The sequence below is a fragment of the Octopus bimaculoides genome, chromosome 15 (assembly GCF_046866305.1).
Source record: "Octopus bimaculoides isolate indiv1 chromosome 15, ASM4686630v1, whole genome shotgun sequence".
Taxonomy (NCBI): Eukaryota; Metazoa; Mollusca; class Cephalopoda; order Octopoda; family Octopodidae; genus Octopus; species Octopus bimaculoides.
In genome coordinates, this window is record NC_142942.1 from 46,410,490 (window position 1) to 46,435,489 (window position 25,000).

General features: G+C 38.6%; 1 protein-coding gene across 4 annotated transcripts in view; it reads left to right on the plus strand.

Moving 5' to 3' along the window:
- LOC106880850 (dual specificity mitogen-activated protein kinase kinase 1) overlaps positions 1 to 25,000 on the plus strand; it is a 60,349-nt gene that overhangs the window by 19,069 nt on the left and 16,280 nt on the right. For 2 of the 4 annotated variants that reach the window (XM_014930988.3, XM_014930989.3), the window contains exons 2-8: positions 8,385 to 8,616; positions 11,856 to 12,002; positions 13,197 to 13,274; positions 13,769 to 13,820; positions 15,107 to 15,231; positions 17,217 to 17,406; positions 24,345 to 24,439. In XM_014930988.3, the coding sequence (XP_014786474.1) occupies positions 8,385 to 8,616; positions 11,856 to 12,002; positions 13,197 to 13,274; positions 13,769 to 13,820; positions 15,107 to 15,231; positions 17,217 to 17,406; positions 24,345 to 24,439 (919 nt within the window). Of the gene's footprint in view, positions 1 to 8,384; positions 8,617 to 11,855; positions 12,003 to 13,196; positions 13,275 to 13,768; positions 13,821 to 15,106; positions 15,232 to 17,216; positions 17,407 to 22,381; positions 22,468 to 24,344; positions 24,440 to 25,000 lie in introns of all 4 variants that reach the window. The other 2 variants (XM_089363800.1, XM_089363801.1) reach the window with 1 other exon arrangement.

The following is a 25,000-nucleotide window of genomic DNA, read 5'->3' on the forward strand; positions in this document are numbered from 1 at the left end:
TTCTCTTTGGTAAATGCTTTGCCAAACCTAGAGCATTGATCAAGTCCCTAGTCAAAGAGTGGTGCACAAGAACAGAATTATCATCCTCTCTAATTGTAAAGACACCAATTGCTATATCTTTCTTTGTAGCAGTTGCAGAGAAACTACTAGCGTACGCAATGATCGTAGAGCCATGGACGAATATTCTACTGGAGCTACAAAAGCTGTGTGCACACAAACAACTCACCGAAGTTATTATGTATTGTAATGACTAATATCATAATCATCTTCAACAATGTAACAAAATAATAATCAATATTAATATCATCGTCATTACACACACACACACACAAGTAATCACCGTATACTACCAATATGTTATCTAGTATTGGGTGTATGTATCTGGTGGCCTTGTGTGCTATATAGTACAGTGTGTGTGTGTGTGTGTGTGTGTGTTGTTTGTCTGAAATGTCTTTGTGTGTATGCGTGAGATCTCTCAAGCCGACCTTGAGCACTTGGTTTGTGAGTACATTTCAACACCTCCCCGCTCCCTTCACACATAATAGCCATAGGTCAGTCAGCTACTCCATTGTCCAGTTTTCTAACCGGGACAGGAATTAAACACACAGTTGACCTTTCTGTCTCTAGAATTTCCAATGACTAGTAATTGTAGTAATAGTAATAATAATAATAATAGTAATGATACTTTTTACTATAGGCACAAGCCTGAACTTTTGCAGGGAGGGGACGTAAACACACCAGCATCGGTTGTCAAGCGATGTTGGGGGGACAAGCACAGATAAACAAATACATACATATATACATATATATATCATCATCATCATCATCATCGTTTAACGTCCGCTTTCCATGCTAGCATGGGTTGGACGATTTGACTGAGGACTGGTGAAACCGGATGGCAACACCAGGCTCCAGTCTAATTTGGCAGAGTTTCTACAGCTGGATGCCCTTCCTAACGCCAACCACTCAGAGAGTGTAGTGGGTGCTTTTACGTGTCACCCGCACGACGGGCTTCTTTCAGTTTCCGTCTACCAAATCCACTCACAAGGCTTTGGTTGGCCCGCGGCTATAGTGGAAGACACTTGCCCAAGGTGCCACGCAGTGGGACTGAACCCAAAACCATGTGGTTGGTAAGCAAGCTACTTACCACACAGCCACTCCTCTGTTTTGTGGATGGATTTTGATATAGGTTCCAAATTAGAATATAAAGGGAGGCTATTAAATACTGCAAAACCGTTGCTTAATTGCTTTGAACAGTTACTGACCTCATGATGATGAGGATGGCATTGGCAATAATTTTTTTTCTTTTTTTAATATTGCTACTGGTGCCGGGGGGGGGGGGAGGGAAGGAAGGATTGGCAACATTGTAGTGATGAGAGATGCGCTGTGGATATCTTAGCAAGAGCGGGGCAACAAGCTCACTGGCTAATCGTGACACCAGTGCCTGTTCTGTCGCTGCTTTTGTATTATATATCCTGGCGGGGAAGTGAATTGCTGCTTCTAGCACTCGAGTGTCCACCATTGACAAGACCAAACATGGTTGAAATCATGTGATCTGTTGATATCAGCATTGGATGTAGCAGGGATCTATCTCTCTGCTAGTGATATAAGCAAGAGTGTATTTTGCACCAAAAAGTTCATTTGAGAGTTTCTCTCATGGTATCTACAACAGTGTGGAGGCGCAATGGCCCAGTGGTTAGGGCAGTGGACTCGCGGTCATAGTATCACAGTTTCGATTCCCAGAACGGGCGTTGTGAATGTTTATTGAGCGAAAACACCCAAAGCTCCACGAGGCTCCGGCAGGGGATGGTGGCGAACCCTGCTGTACTCTTTCACCACAACTTTCTCTTACTTCCTGTTTCTGTTGTGCCTGTAATTCAAAGGGTCAGCCTTGTCACACTCTGTCACACTGAATATCCCCGAGAACTACGTTAAGGGTACACGTGTCTGTGGAGTGCTCAGCCACTTGCACGTTAATTTCACGAGCAGGCTGTTCCGTTGATCGGATCAACTGGAAACCTTGACGTAAGCGACGGAGTGCCAACATCTATGGCAGTATTGTTTGTTCTAACAGAACATCCACATTTAAGTGGGTGTAGATACAAAATGTATCTCAACGGATGTGAGTATTCACCTAGGCTAAATCAGGGAATTCCATACTGCCTTACCTACTAAAGAAAAGTAACCTCTTCCATTTTCCAGTTCACAAACAGCAGGTAGACATTTAGAGTAGAACCGTAGATTGCGGAGGCATGTGGCTTGGCAGTTAGAATGTTAAACTCATGATCATAAGATTGCAGTTTTGATTCCTGGACTGGGCCTTGTGTTCTTGAGCAAAACAACTCATTTCATGTCGCTTCAGTCCAAAAATGAGTAATGGACCAGTGTCTTGTCCTTGGCGGGGGTGGGCAGGAATACATGTGTCACGGAAACCGACTCTGAGTCTGTGTGACTCTGGAGAGATCTATCTCTTATACAATTAGACCCCAATCAACATTGTCACTCAAAGTTAACTTGAGGTTAGCACCTTTTTCTTCAAGTGACATTTGTACAAGTTGATGGCTTTGGCCACAAAATGGAAGCCCCGCCCTCGATCCTCATGATCCTGTCCGTTCCAAAACAACCAGAGGAAGACTCTGAACGGAAAGCAGCAAGTCAGATCTTCGAAATGGATTCAACTGAAGTTGACTACAACATATGTCTTGAATGTGGCAACAGGTGTTCAACATAACTTCACTAGCCAACTATAGTGAAGTTTGGACACCGAATGGGAGTGTGGAGGACAGATTAGTAGCTCTCATGTGACTCTAATGGTAATATTGAGGAGAAATATCTAGAACAAACAAAAAATAAAACAAAAAAAAAACAAAACAAAAACACAACCTGTGGCAATATATATATATATATATATATATATATATATATAACAAAACACAATCTGTGGCTATATATATATATATATATATATATAACAAAACACAATCTGTGGATATATATAAATATATATATATATATATATATATATATATATATATATATATATATAAAATGTATGCTGCTATAAAGTGTGGTGTGACCTTGTGTTCGTGATATGGCAGTTGGAGTTGTCATGTTTTGTCAGGGTGTTCTCATAGCTTTGGTTCTATGCTTCAATGCCCAGACCAGACAGACCAGAGTGAAAGCATTTACAGCTGTAAAAAAAAACAAAAAAAAAACAAGAGCAGCAGATACAAGATATAAATCTATTCTTTGAATTCTATTCTATTGTTGTTGAGTAATAAATGACAAATGACTTCCTGTTTGAGATCATTATTCAGCTCCTACATATTTCTACACACACACACACACACATAATTCACTATTTTCTCTTTCTCTCTCTGTATATATATATATATATATGTGTGTGTGTGTGTGTGTGTGTAGAGAATGGGGGAGATTGTGCTGGTGTAACACAAAAGGCACCCGTGCCAGTGACGCATTCAAAGCAACCGTGCTGGTGATACGCAAAAGGCATCAGGAAGGTCATCCAGCCAAGACACCAAGCCAAAACAGACTGGAGCCTGGTGCAGCTCTCTAACTTACCAGTTTGTCAAACTGTCCAACCCATGCCAGCATAGAAAATGGACACTAAATGACTGTGATGGTAATGACGATATAGGTGTATAATATATGGGAGAATTTACGAAGAAAACAACAACAGGTGAGGACAGGTGGTGTAAACAACAAAAGGATGTATTAGTTTAACGCTCTGGAATACAGAAAGTCTTTAACGTTTCGAGCTACGCTCTTCAACAGAAAGAAATAAGGAGAAAAACACGGAGAAAAAAAATTTGAATGTTGTGGTCAGCGATCTATCATGGCGACTGCCGGACAGAAAGTTCACACAGGAGAGCTAAGAAAAAGGGGAGATAACAAAAAGGGAAAGAAACGGTGACCTAAATACTTTAATTGTTAAAGTTTGCTTTGTAATAATAATGTCTTGGGTTCATTTTTAGTTTGATGCATCTTAAATTAGCATCTTTCACTGGAGCCATTTTTTGTCCTTAATCCATCAGTAGCTGACCAGAGCCTTTTTTTTGTGTGAATTTGGAAGATGGAAATTGAAAGAAGCCCATTGAGTGTGTGTCCTTGTCTTGCCATTTACATGATAGTTGTAAACAGGTGTCACTGTCATTCAAGCAGTGTTATTTGTTTCCAATCTTCCATCAAAACATGTTTGACCATGTGGAAATATTAACCTTGTATGGAAACTGGTGAGGGTTGGCAACAGGAAGGACATGGGGTTCGAGAAAATCTGCTTCAGTGAATTCCATCTGACCCATGCAAGCATAGAAAAGTGGGCATTAAAATAGTGATGAAGGTGATCAGGTGAAGATCCCCCTTCAGTCACGAATGACCATGAGGTGCACCTAGAAAGATCTCTTCCAAGGCACATGTCCGAGCAAGGTTGTTTATGGAAGACCAGCAGTCGCCCATGCATACCAGCTTCCCCTCGTCATACAACCAATGTTATCCAAGGGAAGGCAAAGGCCGATACAGCTTGGCACCAGTGATGTCACAACTCATTTTTATAGCTGAGTGAACTGGAGCAACATGAAAAATAAGCCCTAACCCTTGCCCAAGAACACGACAGAAAACTTGATCTGAGAATTGAACTCGCAACCTCATGATTGTGAGCCTGACACACTAACCACTGATCCATGTGCCTTCATGATGATGATGATGATGATGATGATGATAGTCATTGTTCACATTTGCTTTTCCAAGCTTAAGCTCTAACACTTTAGCATTTAAACCAGCCATATCCAGCCCAAATGTTTTATGTTCAAACCTGCAATATTAGGCCTCTCATACCTACCCTACAATGCCTTTCTGAAAATAAACAGTTGTCACATCATCAAAATCTCAAAGCTACAAGATAAAGCATGACTAATTCAAAATCAATGTGAATAAATAAGCATTTACATTTGACAAGAGTAATCCGAAGGCTAAAGAGTTAATCTCTGTCTATCTCTTCATATTGTTTACTTCCTGAAAGAACCAGTCACATTAGTTTACTCTTTGTTATCTGTATTAACCTCTGACCCATGTTAACTGAAGTCAGTGCTAGGAGGTTCTTAGCAGTAGGTCTGGCGGTGGCGGTGACAGTGAATGCTTCACCTAAGTGCTGCTGCTACTGGTGCTACTATTGCTATTGTTTCCACCGCCACCACAAAAACTATGGCTTTTACCACTAACATTATTAGCATTTATACTATTTTGTTTTTACATCTGGTTTGCAAGATTCTTTATGAATTTGTGTGTCAAAACGAATTTTGTTGTCTAGGGTGAGTTATTATGCCAACATAATTAGCGCACACGCTGGTTCAATTCCACTTGTTTATTAAATATCCAATTGTTTTGTTTTTGTTTGTCAAAGCTCTTTTGTTGCTTCTTGCAATCTTTTCAATGACTGTTGACTTAATCCATTATGGAGGCCACGTTTGTTTGTTTGTTTGTTTGTTTGTTTGTTATAGTATTACTTTTATTACCACCACTATCACCATCACCACAAATGGTTTTTTGGAATGTTTCGCTTTGAAGGTGGTACTCCAGCATGACCGTTCTACAATGGCTGTTACTAGTAAAAGAATAAAAGACAATCAGTTAGATTTTATTATTGCCATAGTCCAGGTGCACGTGTAGTTGTGTGGTTGAAGAGTTTGCTTCCCAACCGTGTGGTTTAAGTTCAGCCCCACTGTGCTTTGGACAGATGTCTTCCACAAGGGGCTGACCAAGATCTTGTTAGCAGATTTAGTAGATGGAATCTGAAAGACACTTTTATCCACACACACACACACAGATAAAAATCATTTTTGCTGTACTCAGTGCTTAATGCGATTGACTTCTGACTATGTCACCACATGTTCAAATCCAGCTGCTACTATTGTGTTGTCTGTGAGCAAAAATTACATAACTCTGCATGATTCTAGCCTGCTTGAATCTGAAGAATTTCCCAACCCATTTCCAGCATTGAAATCTTAGTTTAAAAATCATTAATAAACAATAAAAGCAGAGTGTTAATTACTGTCTCCTTTCAAACATATTAGATAGGTTACTCATCTTTGTAATAACCACACCTGTCTTATGATTTTATTTCACCTTCAGGACCAACCCTTCTCGCTTCATATCACTTTGGGAAAATTTTGGTTGGCCACTTGTTTTGAGAGTGGAATTTAATAGATGGAAACTGTACAGAACCCTGTTGTATGTGTGTGTGTGGTAATGTATATAGCTCCTGAAAAAGGATGGACAAGGATGGACGACTGTCCAAAGACAAGCAGAATATACCTTTTGTGTGAATCATACATTCTTCAACTGATTTCTGGTCACTTGCCAAAATGGTCTTTTCCAATTTTGTCTGAATCTTGCAAAATTCTTTCTTCTCAACCCAACTGGTGCTGGTTCAGTGTGAAGAATTCCTGTAGACAAAGTTGGCATCTCTAATGACCTCTTTACTCTTTCTCTCTCTCTCTCTCTTTCTCTCTCACACACACAGTCTCTCTCTCTTTCTCTCTCCCTCTCTCTCTTTCTCTCTCTCTCTCTCTCTTTCTCTCTCTCTCTCTCTCTCTCTCTCACACTCACACACACACAAAACCACCTCAAAATAATTTCTTATGAGTTTTAAGACCGAAAGGGTGTAGTTACAAGTAAAATGACAATTATACATAAAAAAGACCCATACGTAAGAAATATGTAAACTGGTGTCCTACTTTGTGTATTAGCTGTGCATTGTTTACATTTTTAGTTTTATCTCTAGAGATTTTCTATAGAATCTAGAGCCAGCATTGAATGTTACGTTTTGTATATGATTATGTCTATGTAAACAATGTGATTGAAGATAGAAAAAATATTTTACCTATTTTTCTATCTTTCGTCACATTATTTACATAGACGTAGTCATATATGAGACGTAACTTTCAGTGTTGCCTCTGAACTCTATAGAAAATCTGTAGAGATAAACTTTATGTATAATATTTCATTATCATGATTTAATCTCCACTTTTCCATGCTTGCATGGGTCAGGCAGAGTTTGTAAGGGCAAATTTTCTATGGCTCGGTGCCCTTCCTGTCACCAACCCCCACCTGTTTCCAAACAAGGTAATCTTTCTCCATGACTAGACATGTTTTTCATGGAGGATTGCAAATGAACAACCCCACTTGTATGACAGTGATGCTCATTTACAATCATCACATGGTATCAAGAATGTATGTGTGCACACACATATGCACATATACACGAACACTCGCAATAGGCTTCTTTTAGCTTCTAACCACCAAATCCACTCACAAGACTCGAATCAGCTCAGCACTATAATAGCAGACGCTTGCCCAATGTGCTGTGCAGTGGGTTTGAACTCTAGCCCACGTGGTTGGGAAGCAAGTTTCTCATCCAAACAGTGGCCTGTTGCCACACCTGTGTGTGTGTGTGTGTGTGTGTGTGTGTGTGTGTGTGTGTGTGTGTGTGTGTGTGTGTGTCCTCATCTTGCCACACCTTTCCATATTTAATCACCAGTGTTAAGTCACTCCTGTCTCTGTCTGTCTCTCTTCTTCTTTCTTTCTCTCTCTTCATTTTATTTCTTTGTAACTATATTTATAGCTGAAATTTCTTCAGCCCTACTACACACCCCCATCTGTGTTCACACCCTACATGACCAAGTCCAGCCAGCCTTCAGCTATATTTGGAATGGCCCATCAAATCTTTAAGTACTTGTTCTTACACAATGGCAATCCATCTGTTTACTTAGTCAGCCTTGTGCAAGGAAGGGCACATCTGGTTTTGGCACACTGTACATCACCAGACCACACTTCAGTTCACTGTTAATCCAGGCCCAATCATTAACTCTCACTTACTCTTTTAATATATATGTGATTATATATATATCTCACCTGGAGCTAAGCAGAGACTCAAGATTTCTTTTATTCAACACAGTCTGTGATATAATACAGGATTATAACTTTGTACAGTACCTCTGGACTGATTAGGCTTTTCTTTACCATGTACCTCCAAACATGCTCTTATACAATGTAACAGTTTCTCATATATAACCATAGCTGTAAAGTCTCAGATACATGTATTGCTGTATTCCATTGCATAGTTATAGCATTTCAGAGGCATTAAAAGTTACACAAATGCACATGCATATGTAGCTCCCTGCTCCCGAACTACAAAGCCCTATTTACAGGTGCATGCATATATATATATATATACATACACACACATACATATATATACTGGGTATATACACAATAGTTTGCAGATAGCTGGAAAGAAAAGTCGAGATTGTGTGAAATATGGCTTCACCGTCAGGAAGAAGTTATTATTGCTGTTGTTTTTGTTGCAGTAAAAATACGACTGGCATGGGTGCCAGTGTGGAGGAACTTCAACAAGGCATTATGGAGTTAGATCTAGATGAAAAACAGCGGAAACGCTTGGAAGAATTTCTGAGGAAGAAGCAGCAAATTGGAGAGTTGACAATTGATGACATTGACAAAATTGGGGAACTTGGTTCTGGCAATGGAGGTGTGGTCCTGAAAGTGCGACACAAATCAACAAATCTGTTGATGGCTCATAAGGTAAGTGGAATGTATCATTAGATTCTTTTTCTTTGACTTGGTTTTCCACAGTGCATGTTGTTTTTCCTTTTAAATCATCAATGATAAAGAAATCATCCTCATCATTTAACATCTGCTTTCCATGCTGACATGGGTTAGACCAGTTGTTGGGGAACTTTTTTAACCCTTTAGTGTTTAAACCGGCTGTATCCGGCCCAAATATTCTACACATTTTATGCTCAAACTGGCCAGAACCAGCATCTCACACCTACCCTACAATGTCATTCTAAAAGTAAGCAATTACATCTTTCCTATCTTGAAGCTACAAAATAATATCAGATAAATTTTTTTAAATGTGAATAAATAAGGATTATTTTTGCCAAATTAATCTGAACGCTAAAGGGTTAATCAATTACCCCAAAATATGATTTATTTATGCTGACGTTACCCCCATGGTTTGAAAGGAAGAAAATCATTGATTCTTTGAATTCGAAAAGTTTATCGAATCTGTTTACCTGTCCATTACTTTGGACAGACTTCTGTCGTAACAAGGAACACATTTTTTTATTATTTTACTTATGTCTAATGAGTCCTCATTACGCCCAAGAATTTCATTTTTACCCCAGTTCACTGACTCCTGGGGTTGACTGAAACTGGTAAGCTGGAGAGCTGCACTAGGTTCCGATCTGATTTGGCATCGTCTCTATGGCTGGATGACGTCTTAATGCCAACCACTTCAAGAGTGTAACAGGTGCTTTTTACATGCTGTACTTCAGAAGACATGTTGAGCTTATTAAAACTGTGGCCATCCATACATACTCACATGTCCCTTTATGTCCTTGCCTCGATTCCCCTCTCCCTGCTGAGAGGTTTTTGTTTTGCAAGAGCTGGTGCCGCATAAAATGCACTTGTGCCAGTGCTATGTAAATACACCTGTGCACACTCTGTGCAGTGGTTGGTGCTAGGAAGTGCATCCAGTCATAGAAACCATGTCAAAAGATCTGTGGCTGACTAGCTCTGGTGAAACCTGTCCAACCCATGCCAGTATGGAAAATGGACATTAAATGATGTTGATAATGATCCTCTTTGTTTTTTTTTTTGTTTTTTTTAAGGCAGTAAGCATGATTTGAGAAAAATTTGGTTATTACTTCAAGTAACATGACCATTTAGTTGATTTGAGAATGTGACTTCTGCTAAATATTGATTGATGCCTCTCTAGAAAGGAATTGGATTTGCTTACAAACTGTAGACTGTTAAAATGCCATTGCTACTTAATTTCCTCCTGACTTACAGGATGGGCTACTTGTGTGTGTGTGTGTGTGTGTGTGTGTGTGTGTGTGTGTGTGTGTGTAATGATTGTTATTTTAAAGAATAGGAGGTCATTGTTTGAAATGCGAAAGCTTTAAATTTGTCATATGACCCTCCTTCAAGTTCATATTGTCACATGACAGCATTGTAGAATGGACCTTAATACAATGATGTTGATGGTGATGATGCACTTTTTTTTTCTCGAAGTAGTTTCCTCTCTCTTGAGGTTTCCTCTCAATTGAAACACTAAAACAATAAATAAATTTCTTTTGCATTAGCTCCCCCTCCCAGCCTCCCTCTCAAGACTTCTAGACTCTCCAGAGACGCTAATCAGTGTTACATCAATTGACTGACCTTGAAGAGTGTCCTATTAACCCTCTTGAATAATGTCAAACATGAAATCCATTTCCCACCACCTCTCTCACCCCTGCTCCTTGCTTGTGGATATTGTTGGGAAATTAAACGGGGTTTGATTCATTGAAAGTTAACTATTCAATGCCAACCCTGCCACCATTAATAATGAAGCATTGACTTTCTTGGTTTCTGATCTTAACTGATTGGAAAACGCTATCATGTACATGTTTTGTCTTGGGGTAAAAGATGCGCCACAGCAAATATTCTGCTTAGTACTACAGGTTTGCTTGTCAGTTCTTTTATGCCTTGATGCAATACTAGAAAATGACTCATGGCTTCTGATCTTAACTAAATTGTTTATAGTAATCAAATGTATATGCCATACATTTGCTCGCCCCCTCCATCAAATCAACGTTGCCTGAACAGGTGCCCAGTGTGCCACACGTCAAATGTCTAAGTGATCGCAAAGCAACACAAGATGAAGTGTTTTGCTCAAGAACACAACTCACCACTCAGTTTAGGAATTGAAACCACAATCTTGCAGTCATGAGTACAACACCCTAACCACAAGGCTATGCATCCTCACAATAATAATTCCAGTACTCAACTGATACTTATCGACCCCGAAACGATGAAAGGCAAAGACGATCCCGGCAGAATTTGAACTCAGATTGTAAGAGCATATGAAATGGCGCTAAGCATTTTGCCCCGTGCACTAACAATTCTGCCAGCTCGCTGCCTTAATAATAATAATAATAATATGTAGTTGTTTTTTTCTTCCTTCTTGTATTATTATCATGTTTGTAGAGTAGCATTAACACCACTTTCTACTTCTAGTACCAGTGTTGGATTAACTATTAATTTAGTACCAGTGTTGGATTAACAAAATAAGCATGTGTTTAGGGTATCAAGGTAAGTGGAGAATCACAAAAATGGTAAGTGGCTTATGGCACAATGAAATCACTTTAAACTTGCTAAAATAATATTTGAAGTGGTTTATATGATCGGAAATATAAATTTTGTAGTGTTCATGATGTCATAGTGTATGATCAAAGACTTTGCAATTAAAAAAAGTAGGAGAAAACTTTTCAAATATATAAATAAAGTGTGGAGGCGCGTGGCCTAGTGGTTAGGGTGTCAGCACCATGATCGTAAGATTGTGGTTTCGATTCCTGGACCGGGGCGACGCGTTGTGTTCGTGAGCAAAACTCTTCATTTCACGTTGCTCCAGTCCACTCAGCTGGCAAAAATGAGTAACGCTGCATTGGACTGGCATCCCGTCCAGCTGGGGAACACATACGCCATTGAAACCGGGAAACCAGGCCCATGAGCCTGGCTAGGCTTTAAAAGGGCTTTTTTTTTTTTTTATATAAATAAAGTGGAAGTATACAAAAATAAACATTATTTTCCATCTTGCTGTTTGTTTTCATTTTGAAAAATAAAAATTTATTTTATGGTTTATTATTGTTTATATTTTGGGTTACCCATATATGGGGAACACCAAAATCTTTTAAGTGCTTTGACCCTCCATCGGTCTTAATCTGGACCTGCCTCGTATCATTGTATATTAATCGCTGTCTTTACCTTTCCGTTTGCAGCTAATTCATTTAGAAGTGAAACCCTCAGTACGGAATCAGATATTTCGAGAACTCAAAGTACTTCATGAGTGTAACTCACCGTATATAGTTGGCTTTTATACGGCTTTCTTCTGTGATGGTGAAATCAATATATGCATGGAATATATGGTGAGTAGTTTCTGTCCCACCCATTTGTGTTTCCTGTTCCTATCACTGAAGTAAAATAGCTGCATGGTTAAAGAAGTTGGCTATTGATCATGTATTCATAAGTTCAAGTTTTGACTAAAGCTGTAGCTGTTGCATTCTTGGGTAAGCTACATAAATTTGTATGGTTCAGTATGTCTGACTAAATGAAAATGGAAAAAACAGGTTCAATTGAGATTTTGGTTAGCACCATTTTTTTCTCTCTTTTGGTACAATCCAATGCCAAATGATGCCAACAGGTATGTTTTTGTATATTCTTTTGTTCCCTGTGCCCATAAACATTTTAGGCATACATCATTTTGGCAACTGCCCATTTCTAAGTAGTTCTGAGTCACCATATTCAGGGGACATACATCACTTTGAAGGGTATTCATGCGAGAAAAAAACTGTTTCATAAAAAAAGATATTTTGTCCTTGCATGAAATGAAAAATGGATATAAAACAGCATTTAAAAAAAAAAAAAATGGTGGAGAACAAACATGTCAACATGAATGGTGAGCTGAGATGGATTGGTACAGCATTAGAAACCTCATCAAGCCGATGTCTGTAGAAGAAGTGACTAAGCTGGGAGGGATGAGGGATGTGATTTAATGGAATGTTGGGTTGTGGTGTGCATATAAATACCTTGTGGGTATGGATAACCCAAAGGTAACGTTTCAATAAGTATGAGGTCAGATCTTGGAAGGATGGGATTTGCAGGAAGATTCTAATAAGTTATTGCAGTTAACATTGATGGCATGGAGTAGTTCTTATCAGGTGTACTGCCACAGACACTTTGTATACAATTTGAACCATTCTGGGATTTCAATAATCAGCCTAGTTTGCATAATGAGACCTTTGGTTGTCCTCGTATTTCAAACTGCAAATGTGTGGTCCCTAAGTTCTTGAAGTGCATTTGATTGTTATACTGAGTTTTTGGTTTGCACCATTTTTTTCTCTTCTGGGACAATCTAATGCCAAACAATGCCAATGGATTTGTTGTTGCGTATTCTTTTAGTTGCAGTGCCCATAAGCATTTTAGGCATACATCATTTTGGCAACGACCCATTACTGTTTTCTTGACTCAGCTTTTTCATTAACTGAAGAAATAATGAAGTTTATTATTGTAAGAACCCGATAGTCATGTCAACTAATGTGGTTCTGTTCCATTTCTGGCAGGATGGTGGTTCCTTGGATTTGATACTTAAAAAGGCAGGCAGAATTCCTGAGCCAATTTTAGGGAAAATAACTATAGCTGTAAGTATATACCTTCTTTTCTTTCAATCTTTTATTTTTTGGAAGTTGTGTTTCGTCCTCTTGTCTGATCTGTGATTAATGGGAGCAATGGTCATCCCATCATCATCATCATCATCGTTTAACGTCTGCTTTCCATGCTAGCATGGGTTGGACGCTTTGACTGAGGACTGGCAAACCAGATGGCTGCACCAGGCTCCAATCTGATCTGGCAGAGTTTCTACAGCTGGATGCCCTTCCTAATGCCAACCACTCCGAGAGTGTAGTGGGGGCTTTTACATGCCATCGGCATGAGGGCCAATCAGGCAGTACTGGTAACGGCCACGCTCAAGTGGTATTTTTTACATGCCACCTGCACAAGAGCCAGTCCAGCGGCACTGGTAATGACCTTGCTTGAAAAATTATATATATATGTAATAGTAATATTGAGACTGTTTTCACAAATTTCATTCAATGTGTTTTTGTTGATTTTTTTTTTTTTTTCTTCTTTCATTTAGGTTATGAAAGGTTTGAATTATCTGCGTGAAAAACACCAAATCATGCATCGAGGTAAGCTTTATATATTCAGTGAGAGAGGAGGGGAAGAGAAAAAGAAAGGAAAATAATTATACAGGAGGAAGGACAGTAGGAGAAATAAGGAGAAACATGAAGGAGGAGAGAGAGAGGAACAGTGTGACGTTCAGGTGATGTGTGTTTGTGAGAGAGAGAGAGAGAGAGAGAGAGAGAGAGAGAGAGAGAGAGAGAGAGAGAGAGAGAGAGAGAGAGAGAGAGAAGCATGCTTTCATAATAAGAGACTGGTGCCAGTCGTCGAATTTAGTTCGGGAATATAAATTAACATCAGATTTTAATTGGGAATTTTAATTTAGATCACTTTAGAATGGGAAGTCTATGCCTTAAAACCAAGGGTGGTCCTAAGCAGTTTGTTATGAAAAGGGTTAATCATAAATATCTTTGGTGTTAGAAAGGGCATCTAGTTGTAGAAACCATGCTGAATCAGAATGCAATCTGTTGCAGCTCCCCAGCTTTGCGGGTTTCAGTCAAACCGTCCAACCCATGCCAGCATGGAAAACAGACACTAAATGATGATGATATCTGTCTTTTTACTGTACAAAGCATAATTACTGTTAAAGGGAGTACTGGTGGAGAATTAACTGGTGCTAGAGGCAGAGATATGTAATGCAAGTGAATCCAAACACAGTCTTCATTGAAAAAACCATAAACTGCTTTAGGGTTGTGTGTGTGTGTGTGTGTGTGTGTGTGTGAGAAATATTACTGATGACTTGAGATTGGTTGTGAAATGTGTTGTTAACATCTTATATCCATATTGTTTAACCCTTGGTCAGTCTTCATTCTCACAGATCTTTGATCACAGTGGTCCAGCCATGACCATCCTGCCTTTTTTGTTTTCAGGATTAGGAATCTATTATCTAATGATGTGTCCTTTGCCCTGATTCCTCCTTTTTTTTTGCAAAGGACGTTGTTAGTAATTTGGTGGAGAATTGGTTGCTAATTCTAGCGGGTCGGGCAATCATTTAAAGGCACTTATGTTGGCTCACACTTCTTACATTGTCTCACAAAATTGTGTCAGATAAAGTCACCTGTAGAATTGTTAAGGGGAGAGGAATGTCAAGTTAAGTGCCTTGCTCAAGGTCACATGGGCAGTACCAATTCCTGCTCCATGAGGTCAGCATCTCATACACTTGACTTTTGTTTCCTTTACACCAGATTTTCATCTTATATCTATGTATTTATGTGTTTTATTTATATATTTTATTTATCTCTTTCTTATTATTGTTTTATTTCTGCTACCATCTTCGGCGCCTCTCTGAAAATAGATGTGAAACCTTCCAACATTCTTGTCAACTCCCAAGGGGAGATAAAGATCTGTGATTTTGGTGTCAGCGGCCAACTAATTGATTCTATGGCAAATTCTTTTGTGGGAACCCGATCATACATGTCTGTAAGTATTATTCCTTGTTTACTTCAGGCTTGTGTGTGTATTTGTCTTCTACTTGTTTCAGGCATTCAACTATGGCCATGCTGGGGCACTGCCTTGAAAAGTTTTTAGTTCTATAAATCAACCCCAGTACTTTTATTTTTTTTTAAGCCTCATACTTATACTTATTCTGTTGAACTCGTTTACTAAATAGATAAGCTACAGGGATGTAAACACACCAACACCAGTTGTCAAGAGGTGGTAAGGGACAGGACACAATGACTCACACACACACGATGGGCTTCTCTCAGAATGTCTACCAAATCCACTCACAAGGCTTTGGTTGGACTGAAGTTAGAGAAGAAGACACTTGCTCAAGGTAGCATGCAGTGGGACTGAACCTGGAATCATGTGGTTGGGAAGCAAGCTTCTTACCACCCAGCCATGCCAATATATAAGAGATTAGGTGAAACACAAGGTTATATCTTTTGTTCCCTACACATGTTTCAACATTGTGGCTGTTTGCATCCTCTGCATTGGATGTTCCGAGTGCAGTTGGATGGTGAACCGCATCAAGGTAACGGAACACATTGTATTATGTTACAAAGATCAAATGTCTCTGAAGTGAAACATACGGAATAAATAATATAAGCTTGTGTTTATCATAATTTCTACATTTGTTCTGTATGTCATAACCTTTCTACTGTAGGCACAAGACCTGAAATTTGTGGGGAGGGGGTCAGTCGATTAGATCGACCCAAGTACGCAACTGGTACTTAATTTATTGACCCTGAAAGGATAAGTCGACCTCGGTGGAATTTGAACTCAGAACGTGAAGACAGACGAAATACCGCTTAGCATTTTGCCTGCCAGAAATTTGGAAACGACTTGCTGTACTGCTTGGCATTCGCACTGGAAGCTCCAATATGAACATTTCAGAGTGTTTGGATGTCAATCTGAGGACAGTGTAGAGGATTCAGAAAGAGTTGGATAAGTCTAATGGTGATCATGAAGGTACGGCAGCTTGAGAAACTCCTACTGATCATTCTAATAAAAAATGAACTCCTGAATTTGTTGGTGAGATCCAGGCTATGATTGACAATGATCCCTCCAAGTCAATCAGGTCCATGACCAGAGACATGGGAGTGTGTGAGTTTATCAGGCGGGTAGCGCATTAAGACATTTGGTATTCCTCATACAAGATGAGAAAGGGCCAATTTTTATCCCAAGCCATCAGGACCGTGCTATGAAGCTTTTGAATAAACTCAAACATCCCCTCCAACTGAACATGCTTTGGTTTTTCTCAGATGAGAAAAATTTCTGCTACGATCAAATGGTAAACGCACAGAACAGCTGTTGGCTTACCATGTCCCCAGAACATGATGAAAAATCAAACATCCAGTCAACATCATGGTGTTTGGAGTATTCACTAGTGATGACGACCTTATGCCTCCATTCATCTTCCCACACGGCCTTAGATTCAACAAGAAGGCCTACATCAAGTGCTTGGAGGAAGTAGTGCTACCCTGGGTCAAGAGGGCGGCTGCTGGAAGACCCTATGTCTAGCAACAGGACTCTGCACCATGCCACAGAAACAGGAGAACCGAGTTGTGGCAGTCAGATAATTTCTGCAACCACATCACCCCTAACATCTGGCCACCTAACTCCTCATATTATGTGTGGGGCCACAGTTGAGCGAGAAACCAACAAAACTCCTTGTAATACCAAAGATGAACTGAAGGCAAGGATTACAGCCGCATTCACCAACTTAAAGAAGGAGACCGTCCAGAAGAGTCGCAGGAAATTCCGACATCATCCGGAGGCCATGACTTAAGGCCAATGGCGATTTTATTGAATAAATTTACTCTTTAGTATTTCAAGATATTTTTATGTAATTTTGGTAAATATATCTGTTAAAATAAGATGTCAGTGTTATTTTCATTTTTGCATAATTTGGACGATAATTTATTCACCGCATCCTGTATATTATTGCTTCTCTTTGCTGACAGCCTGAACGGTTACAAGGAACTCAATACACAGTCCAGTCTGACATTTGGAGTGTCGGCCTATCACTAGTAGAGATGGCCATTGGGCGATATCCCATTCCCCCACCAGACCCTGAACACTTGGAAAGCATATTTGGTGATAACTGCATGGAAGAACATCGGGAAGCTGCAATGACAGGAAAACCCTTAAAAGGTGATTGATTTATTAATGTTCTAATTGATCTGTCTTTAAATTAATTATTTATTTGTTTGTATCTAGGGTCCGGAGTTTTTTGGTCGTGGGTTGAGGCGTTTGTGGGTTTGTTTAGAATGAGATAGGGAACATGTAGACGAATGAAGGGATTTGATACAGTCGGGGTTAGTGCTTAGTTGGAAAGCAATAAAGGCTAGTGGTTTGATAAATAAGGAATTTTCAGTGGGGTTTAGTTAGAATGAAGAAGGGTTAGGATTGAGACAAGTGTTTAGTACCATGTTACGAGATTGAGGTTCTTTGATTGCAGCAACAGCTGGAGCAACTCCTGCATTGTAGGGTACTTGGGTTAGAGTATTTATAAATGTATAGAAAGAGCAGTGTCACCTAACATATGCTGTGCACGGGTGTATATAAGTATTATTGACTGTTACTGGATGTATGCGACTGTCATTCAAATATAGAGTATAAAAAAAGTGAAATAGAGAAACACAAGTATTGGGTCTTACCAGGACACTCCGAATATACATACATACCTTGGGTCCAGTTGCTTAACTACTTACTGCCCACGTGATTGTAGGTTCAGGGCTTATAACAGTCATTGCTCTGTACATCTGTAGCAAGGTACGTAACTCTGCTGGCTTCACCTCCCTTCCCTTGACTGACATACAAAACCAGTTTTGCATTCAACTCCACAGTTGAGTGGTTGCATAGAGGGTGTTCATCCAACTGTAAAAAGTACTTCTCCACCAAAGAAACCTCTCGTTTATGTAAGCTGGGGGAAATGTAAGACAGTAACATACACGCACACGTGTGTGCGTGTACGTATAGTTTTCTGTATCATGTTTCAGAAGATAGACTTGTACTTGAAAAATATTTTTCTATCATTTGCTTTACCCTTTAGCATTTAAACCAGCCATCTTCAAACTGGCCATGTCCAGTTTCTCACACCTACCACTCAGTGTCATTGGGAAAACCAATGTTCATATTGGTGAAATCTGAAAGCTGCAAGATAATGCATGGATTACTTCAAATCAGTGTGAATAAATGACCATCACATTTGACAGATTAATATTAATGCTAAAGGGTTAATATATCACCTTTCTTTTTCTGACTGTTTTCCTCAGAAGAGAGAGGAGGAAAAAATGAAAGCTGTTTGATGTTAGGAGGAGAAATGTGATATGTAATGTGAACAATACAAAAATTCTATTAACGACAAGACAAAGTTACACCTCATTTTGAATCACGAATTCAAATTAAGAAGGCATCCACCTCTGTTTCTAATAATAACTGCTCTTTGGTTGTTGACCAGTCATCTGAACTGACTACATAGAATAAATCTACTAAGTAAGATTTATTCATCCATACCATGAACTTTCTCTCATGAAAAACATTTTAAATTTAAATATCTGTTTGTTTTACTATACAAAGTACAAATGTGAAAATATCTGAAATTATTCAAATTCTAGTATTATTAATTGTAATTAACATGTTTGTTTTAGTGGCATTGTTGTCTAAAATTATCAATAGAAATGAGGAAATGTGCTGTGCGTGAGAAGACCCGGCAAGCTAAGTAAGATCGTTGCCAGTGCCCCTGGACTGGCTCTTGTGCGGGTGGCACATGAGATGCACCATTTTGAGCGTGGCCGTTGCCAGTACCGCCTGACTGGCTCCCGTAGGATTTTCGAGTGAGATCGTTGCCAGTGCCCCTGGACTGGCTTGTGCGGGTGGCACATAAAAGACACCATTTCGAGCGTGGCCGTTTTCGTACGGGTGACACGTAAAAGCACCCACTACACTCTCTGAGTGGTTGGCGTTAGGAAGGGCATCCAGCTGTAGAAACTCTGCCAAATTAGATTGGAGCCTGGTGTTGCCATCCGGTTTCACCAGTCCTCAGTCAAATCGTCCAACCCATGCTAGCATGGAAAGCGGACGTTAAACGATGCTGATGATGATGATGATGATGAATAGTGGTATAAGTTGTTCAGTTGTAAGTTTGTATATATAAAAAAAAAAAAAAAAAGCATGATCTCTTATGAAAGATTTTGATTCTTTTTCCTTTCTCCATAGTAATTTCGTAATCAATATTATAAATCTTATGATTTTTGTATGTATTTCTTAAATGCTAATTTTATTATTTTTACCCAAAAATTGCATAATTTATTCGTGTGTGTTAGGCACTACTTCTATTTTCTCAAGCAAAACATTAAAGTGCTCAGTATACATGTAGAAAGCCTTGTCGGTCATTGTCTATATTCTCCAGTTTGAAACTTAACAAAAGATTGCTGCACCCAAGTTCCTGGATGTTAGCAAGAAAATTAAGATAGTTAGCACACACCCACCCCTATATAGCATATACATACATCTTCATATTTCTTTCTCTATCTCATCCCTCTCTCTGTATGTGTGTATATATATATATATATATATATATATATATATAAATATAATATGTGACAATTATTCGGTAGCCATGATAAAACTCTGAGTTTCGGATGTCGGGGCGGAAACCCATGCCGCTATTTTTTTTTTCGATGGCCCAATAACTGAAGAGATGGTGGCGTGGGTCTCCACCCCGACATCTGGAACTCAGAGTTTTATCATGGCTACCGAATAATTGCCACATATCATATTTACAGATAAATTCCTCTTATTTACATAATATCGAGGTCTCTTTCATTCTTTTGTTGTCTTGCTATTTCTATCAATATATATATATATATATATATATATATATATATATATATATATATATATATATATATATACACACACACACACACACATCCACATACATGCATGTGTATTATTAATTTTTATGGCAAAGATTTTGGTCTGTACATCTTCTATCCTCATCTCTACCATCTGTCACACTCTGATGAACCTACCCAACCAGCCATCCTTGATTCTCTGCCCCTATTCCCTCTTTATTCACCTTCTTTTAACATGTGAGTATGCCCTGACACCTCCTTTCTACAATCCTTTCTCTCATTCCATCTGGGGTAGCCATGTATCCCCTCTGCAGCAAGATCCTTATTCCTCTATCATACTTTAGGATCTCAACACTTGGCACAAAAGCCACCTCCACTCTATCAAGGGGTTTTGTCTTGTGAACTATTTGCTGACCCCACTTGTGCCAGTGGCACGAAAACAAAAAAAAAACATCTAATACACTCTGTAAAATAATTGATATTAGGAAGGGCATCCAGCTGTAGAAACCATGCTAAAGCAGACATTGATGTTCAATGTAGTTTTCTGGCACATTGGATCCTGTCAAACTGTCCAATCCATGCTAGCATGGAAGACAAACTTTAAATGAGGATGATGTTATATATTCCTAAACACCAATGTTGCATTTAAAAATAGAACCCCCCCCCCCCCCCCCAAAGCTCACTGGCCACAAAGTATAAAATCTCTTGCTCTTTAAGTAACCATTCTCTCAGTTCTAGTGAACTGAGGAAGCAACCTATTTATGCTCTGATCCATTAGGTATGCTTGTTATTTTTACTTTTCGATGTCACATTAGGAATTCTGACATTCCCAGCACATGTAGAAGACACAAAGAAAATAAAACAATATGGAGGATCAATAAAACAGAAATTCTATTGCACAAATAGTGTCTTGGTTTCATCAGAGACTAAGCCAGTCCAGTCTGGCTTAGTCCCTGATGAAACACACCATGTGCTCTAACATTATACACACTGAGACGCAAATAAAAGTCTAACAGACCCACCCTAATAATTTCTACAGTCTTGTGATGTGTCAATGCCCCTCCCATCATCACGACCATGACAGTCAGTCTCACTCATCAAGTTAATCTGTCGTCTGTATTAATCTCAGTTAATTCATAATCCTTTTGTGTTGCATTAGTTTCAGACAATCATATTTTCGTATCTGTATTGAACCAGATCCAAAAGGAATTTTTTTGCTTTAAATTTCCTTCAATCAACCACCACCACCACCACCACCACCACCATCATCATCATCATCATCATCATCATGGTAATTAATATCATTGCTGTCCTTACCCATTATGCTAATCAGTTATCGTCATTTACAATTTTCAGCATATTCCACAAACTTTCAGCTTCAAATATTATAAGAACCACCAATAAAGATTGCAGTTTTTATTCTACAATGTGTGTGTGTGTGGATAGTGTGCAGATATTTATTTCATGTACTGTTCATTCAAAGGTATCTTGTAGTGTAAAATCCAGCATCTGTTTTTATTCTCAAATTTATCTTTATACTTCCTATATATCTCCCTATCCAAAATAACTTCTTATAGTGATTTCTACTATTTCCTTCTATTTAACTCTCTCATATCGTCTCTGATGAGGGGATATCTTTTATATCCCTGAAACAGCTGTAAGACTACCTTTATCTTTATACATGTCCTAGAAATTTCACACTAACTTGGTTTTGTTGTCTCATTTTACTTAACACACACACACGTGTGTGTGTGTGTGTGTGTGTGTGTGTGATAAATGATAGAAAATGGAATGAACAACATTCTTGATTTAAAATTACTACAATTGTTTCAACACATTTTTACACCTGTAGTACATTGGTGATTTGTTATGTAATCATTATCATACATCAAAGGTGTAAAATGAGCTTCTTCAGGTGATAGTTTAAATAAGTCCTTCAGAACTCTACAGATACTACAAAATTCCTGATGCATGTCCAGTAGCCGAAGCATTTCCACTGTTTGATGACATCAGATAGCCAGTGACTGTGGACAAGCTTTGCATAGCATTCTACAAGATTTTTACCTGAATCTTTCTTAACTATATATATATATATATATATATATATATATATTTGTATGTATCCAATGTAAGTATGTGTCTGTCAATTTTACATAGCTCTTTACATTAATGTGTATTTCTTAATTGTGTAAAAATTCTTTTCTTTAGCAGGTAACTGTGTAAGTTAATGTTGCTCTGTCAATGTCCTGAGTTATCATCTGTTTCAGGTTGTCCTGGGGGCTTTCAGGTGGTTACAGGTGATGGCCCCTTGCCTATGGCAATATTCGAACTGCTCGAGTACATTGTACATGAGGTAATCAAGTACAAGTTTTTGACCAGGCGCGCGCCCAATTGTTGCCATTATGTTGAGTGAATTATCTGAAATAGTAGTCTCGATTCAGTGAACCGTAAACATATTGTCTCTTTATTATTTTTTTTTGTTTATTTAAGAAAAAAGAAAGAAAATGTTAGTGTGTGGTGTGGGATGGCTCAGAATTCAAATATTCAGAAACTAATTTGATATATATATATATATATATATATATATATATATAAATATAAATATATATATATATATATACATATATATATACACATACATACATAAACGTATATGTGTGTAGGTATGTAAATACAAATATGGAGAGAGAGAGAGTTACTGATATATATATATATATATATATATATATATATATATATATATATATATATATATATATATAAATATAAATATAAATATATATATATATATATATATATACATACACACGTACATACATACTTACACATTCATACTCACACATGCACACACACACACACCATATTGACATCTATAAATTCATCTTATCATTATTATTGTTATTATTATTATTGGCAGAATAGGTGGAGAATTGGACAAAATGTCTTGCAGGACTTAGTCACTGGTACTTTATGTTCCAAGTACTTCAGTTGATAAAATAAAGTACCAATCAAGTAGTGAGAGGTGGTATAATCCACTGCTCCACTCCCCTGGAATTTCTGGCATATTTGCCAATGTTAGAAATTATTATTGTTGTCGTTGTTAAGGCGGTGAGCTGGCAGGGTTGTTACATCACCCCCCCCAATATTTGCTTGGTACGACCCCTGAAGGGCAAAGTCAATCTCATTGGAATTTGATCTCAGAATGTAAGGAGCTGGCAGAAATGCAGCTTAGCTTTTTGTCCAAGGCAGTAAGGGTTCTGCCGTCTTTCTGCCTCGATAATAATTCCTTCTATTAAAGGGGACTAGTTGATTACATCAACCCTTGGTGTTTCACCGGTACTTAATTTATCAACCTCGATAGTATGAGAGGCCAAGTCGGAATTTGAACTCAGAATATGAAGACGTACGAAATACTGCTAAGCATTTTGCTTGGCATGCTAACGAGTCTGCCAGCTTGCTACCTTAATTATGATAATCCTTTCTACTATAGGCACAAATCCTGAAATTTGCAGGGGGAGGGGGGTTAGTCGATTACATTGACCCCAGTGTTTCGCTGGTACTTAATTTATCGACTCCAAAATGATGAAAGACAAAGTTGACGCTGGTGGAACTGGTGGAATTTGTACTCAGAACATTGCAGCAGACAAAATACCGCTAAGCATTTCACCTGGCGTGCTAACGATTCTGCCAACTCGTTGCCTTAATTATAGTAGTAATAATAATAATAATAATGATGGTGATGTCAATACTCTCACAAACTCTTCCACCTCTTAAAATCCTGCTAAATACCAAAAGAAAGAATACAAAAAAAGACAGAAGGCCTAGCATGATTTATAAAATTATGGGGAGGGAAAAAAAAATGACTGAGATCTGTTAGTAGTGCTGTTGTGTTGCTTGGCACAAACAAAGCTTTTTCTCAAACTAACCAAGGGGGCTACCTTGGAAGGATCAACTGGCCCCGTTCCATGACTTCCTTATTGCTATTGCTGCTGCCACCACCACCACCACCACCACCACCACCACCACCTGTACTACTGTACAGCTCCATCTCTGGATTCTGTAAAAGAGAAACAAAACAAAAAAAAAATCCAGCCTGCTTGTTTATTGTTTTTTCTTTTTGTTTTTTTCTGTGTGTGTATGTTTGTGTATATTTTATGCGTGTGTTGTGTCTACCTCTTTGGTCTGTTTATATTAAGTTGCCATTTTTTTCTGCTTTTTTCTTGCCTTCAGATAGCCGAAGTAACGTTAGCTTCCAAAGTCCACCAGGCAGTGACGGGCCTCGTCCGATGGCCATTTTTGAGTTGTTAGATTATATCGTAAATGAGGTACGTTGTGTGGGAAGAAAAAAAAAAAGAACAAAAGAAAAAAAAACACCGGTTTTCTTTATACTAACCCATATCATTTTTCTTCATCGATACATCATTCTTGCTATTTGACGCTCGTTACCACGGAGACCTCTATCTTTGGATGATTTCTTATCGTCAACCACTTCTCTTCTTCGACACACTCCTGTTTGTTTCTGTCTGTCTGTGTAACTATTTGTTCAAACAGGTATAAACATATGTGTTCATGTGTGTGTGTATTTGTGTGCTCACACACATACACACACACACATTAGTGTGTATAGGTATATACTTATACACTGCACATGGGTTGTGCAGGTGTAGGTAGGGTTGCATGGTTAAGACGTTTGGTTCACAATAACACAGTTTCTGGTTCAGTCCCATTGCACAGTATCTTGGGCAAGTGTTTTCTACTTTGGTTCCACACTGACCAAAGCCTTGTGAATGGATTTGCTGGATGGAAATTGAAAGTAGTCTGTTGTGTGTGTGTTTGTGTACACACACACACATGCTGCACTTGAACATTGTATACAATAAGTTCAT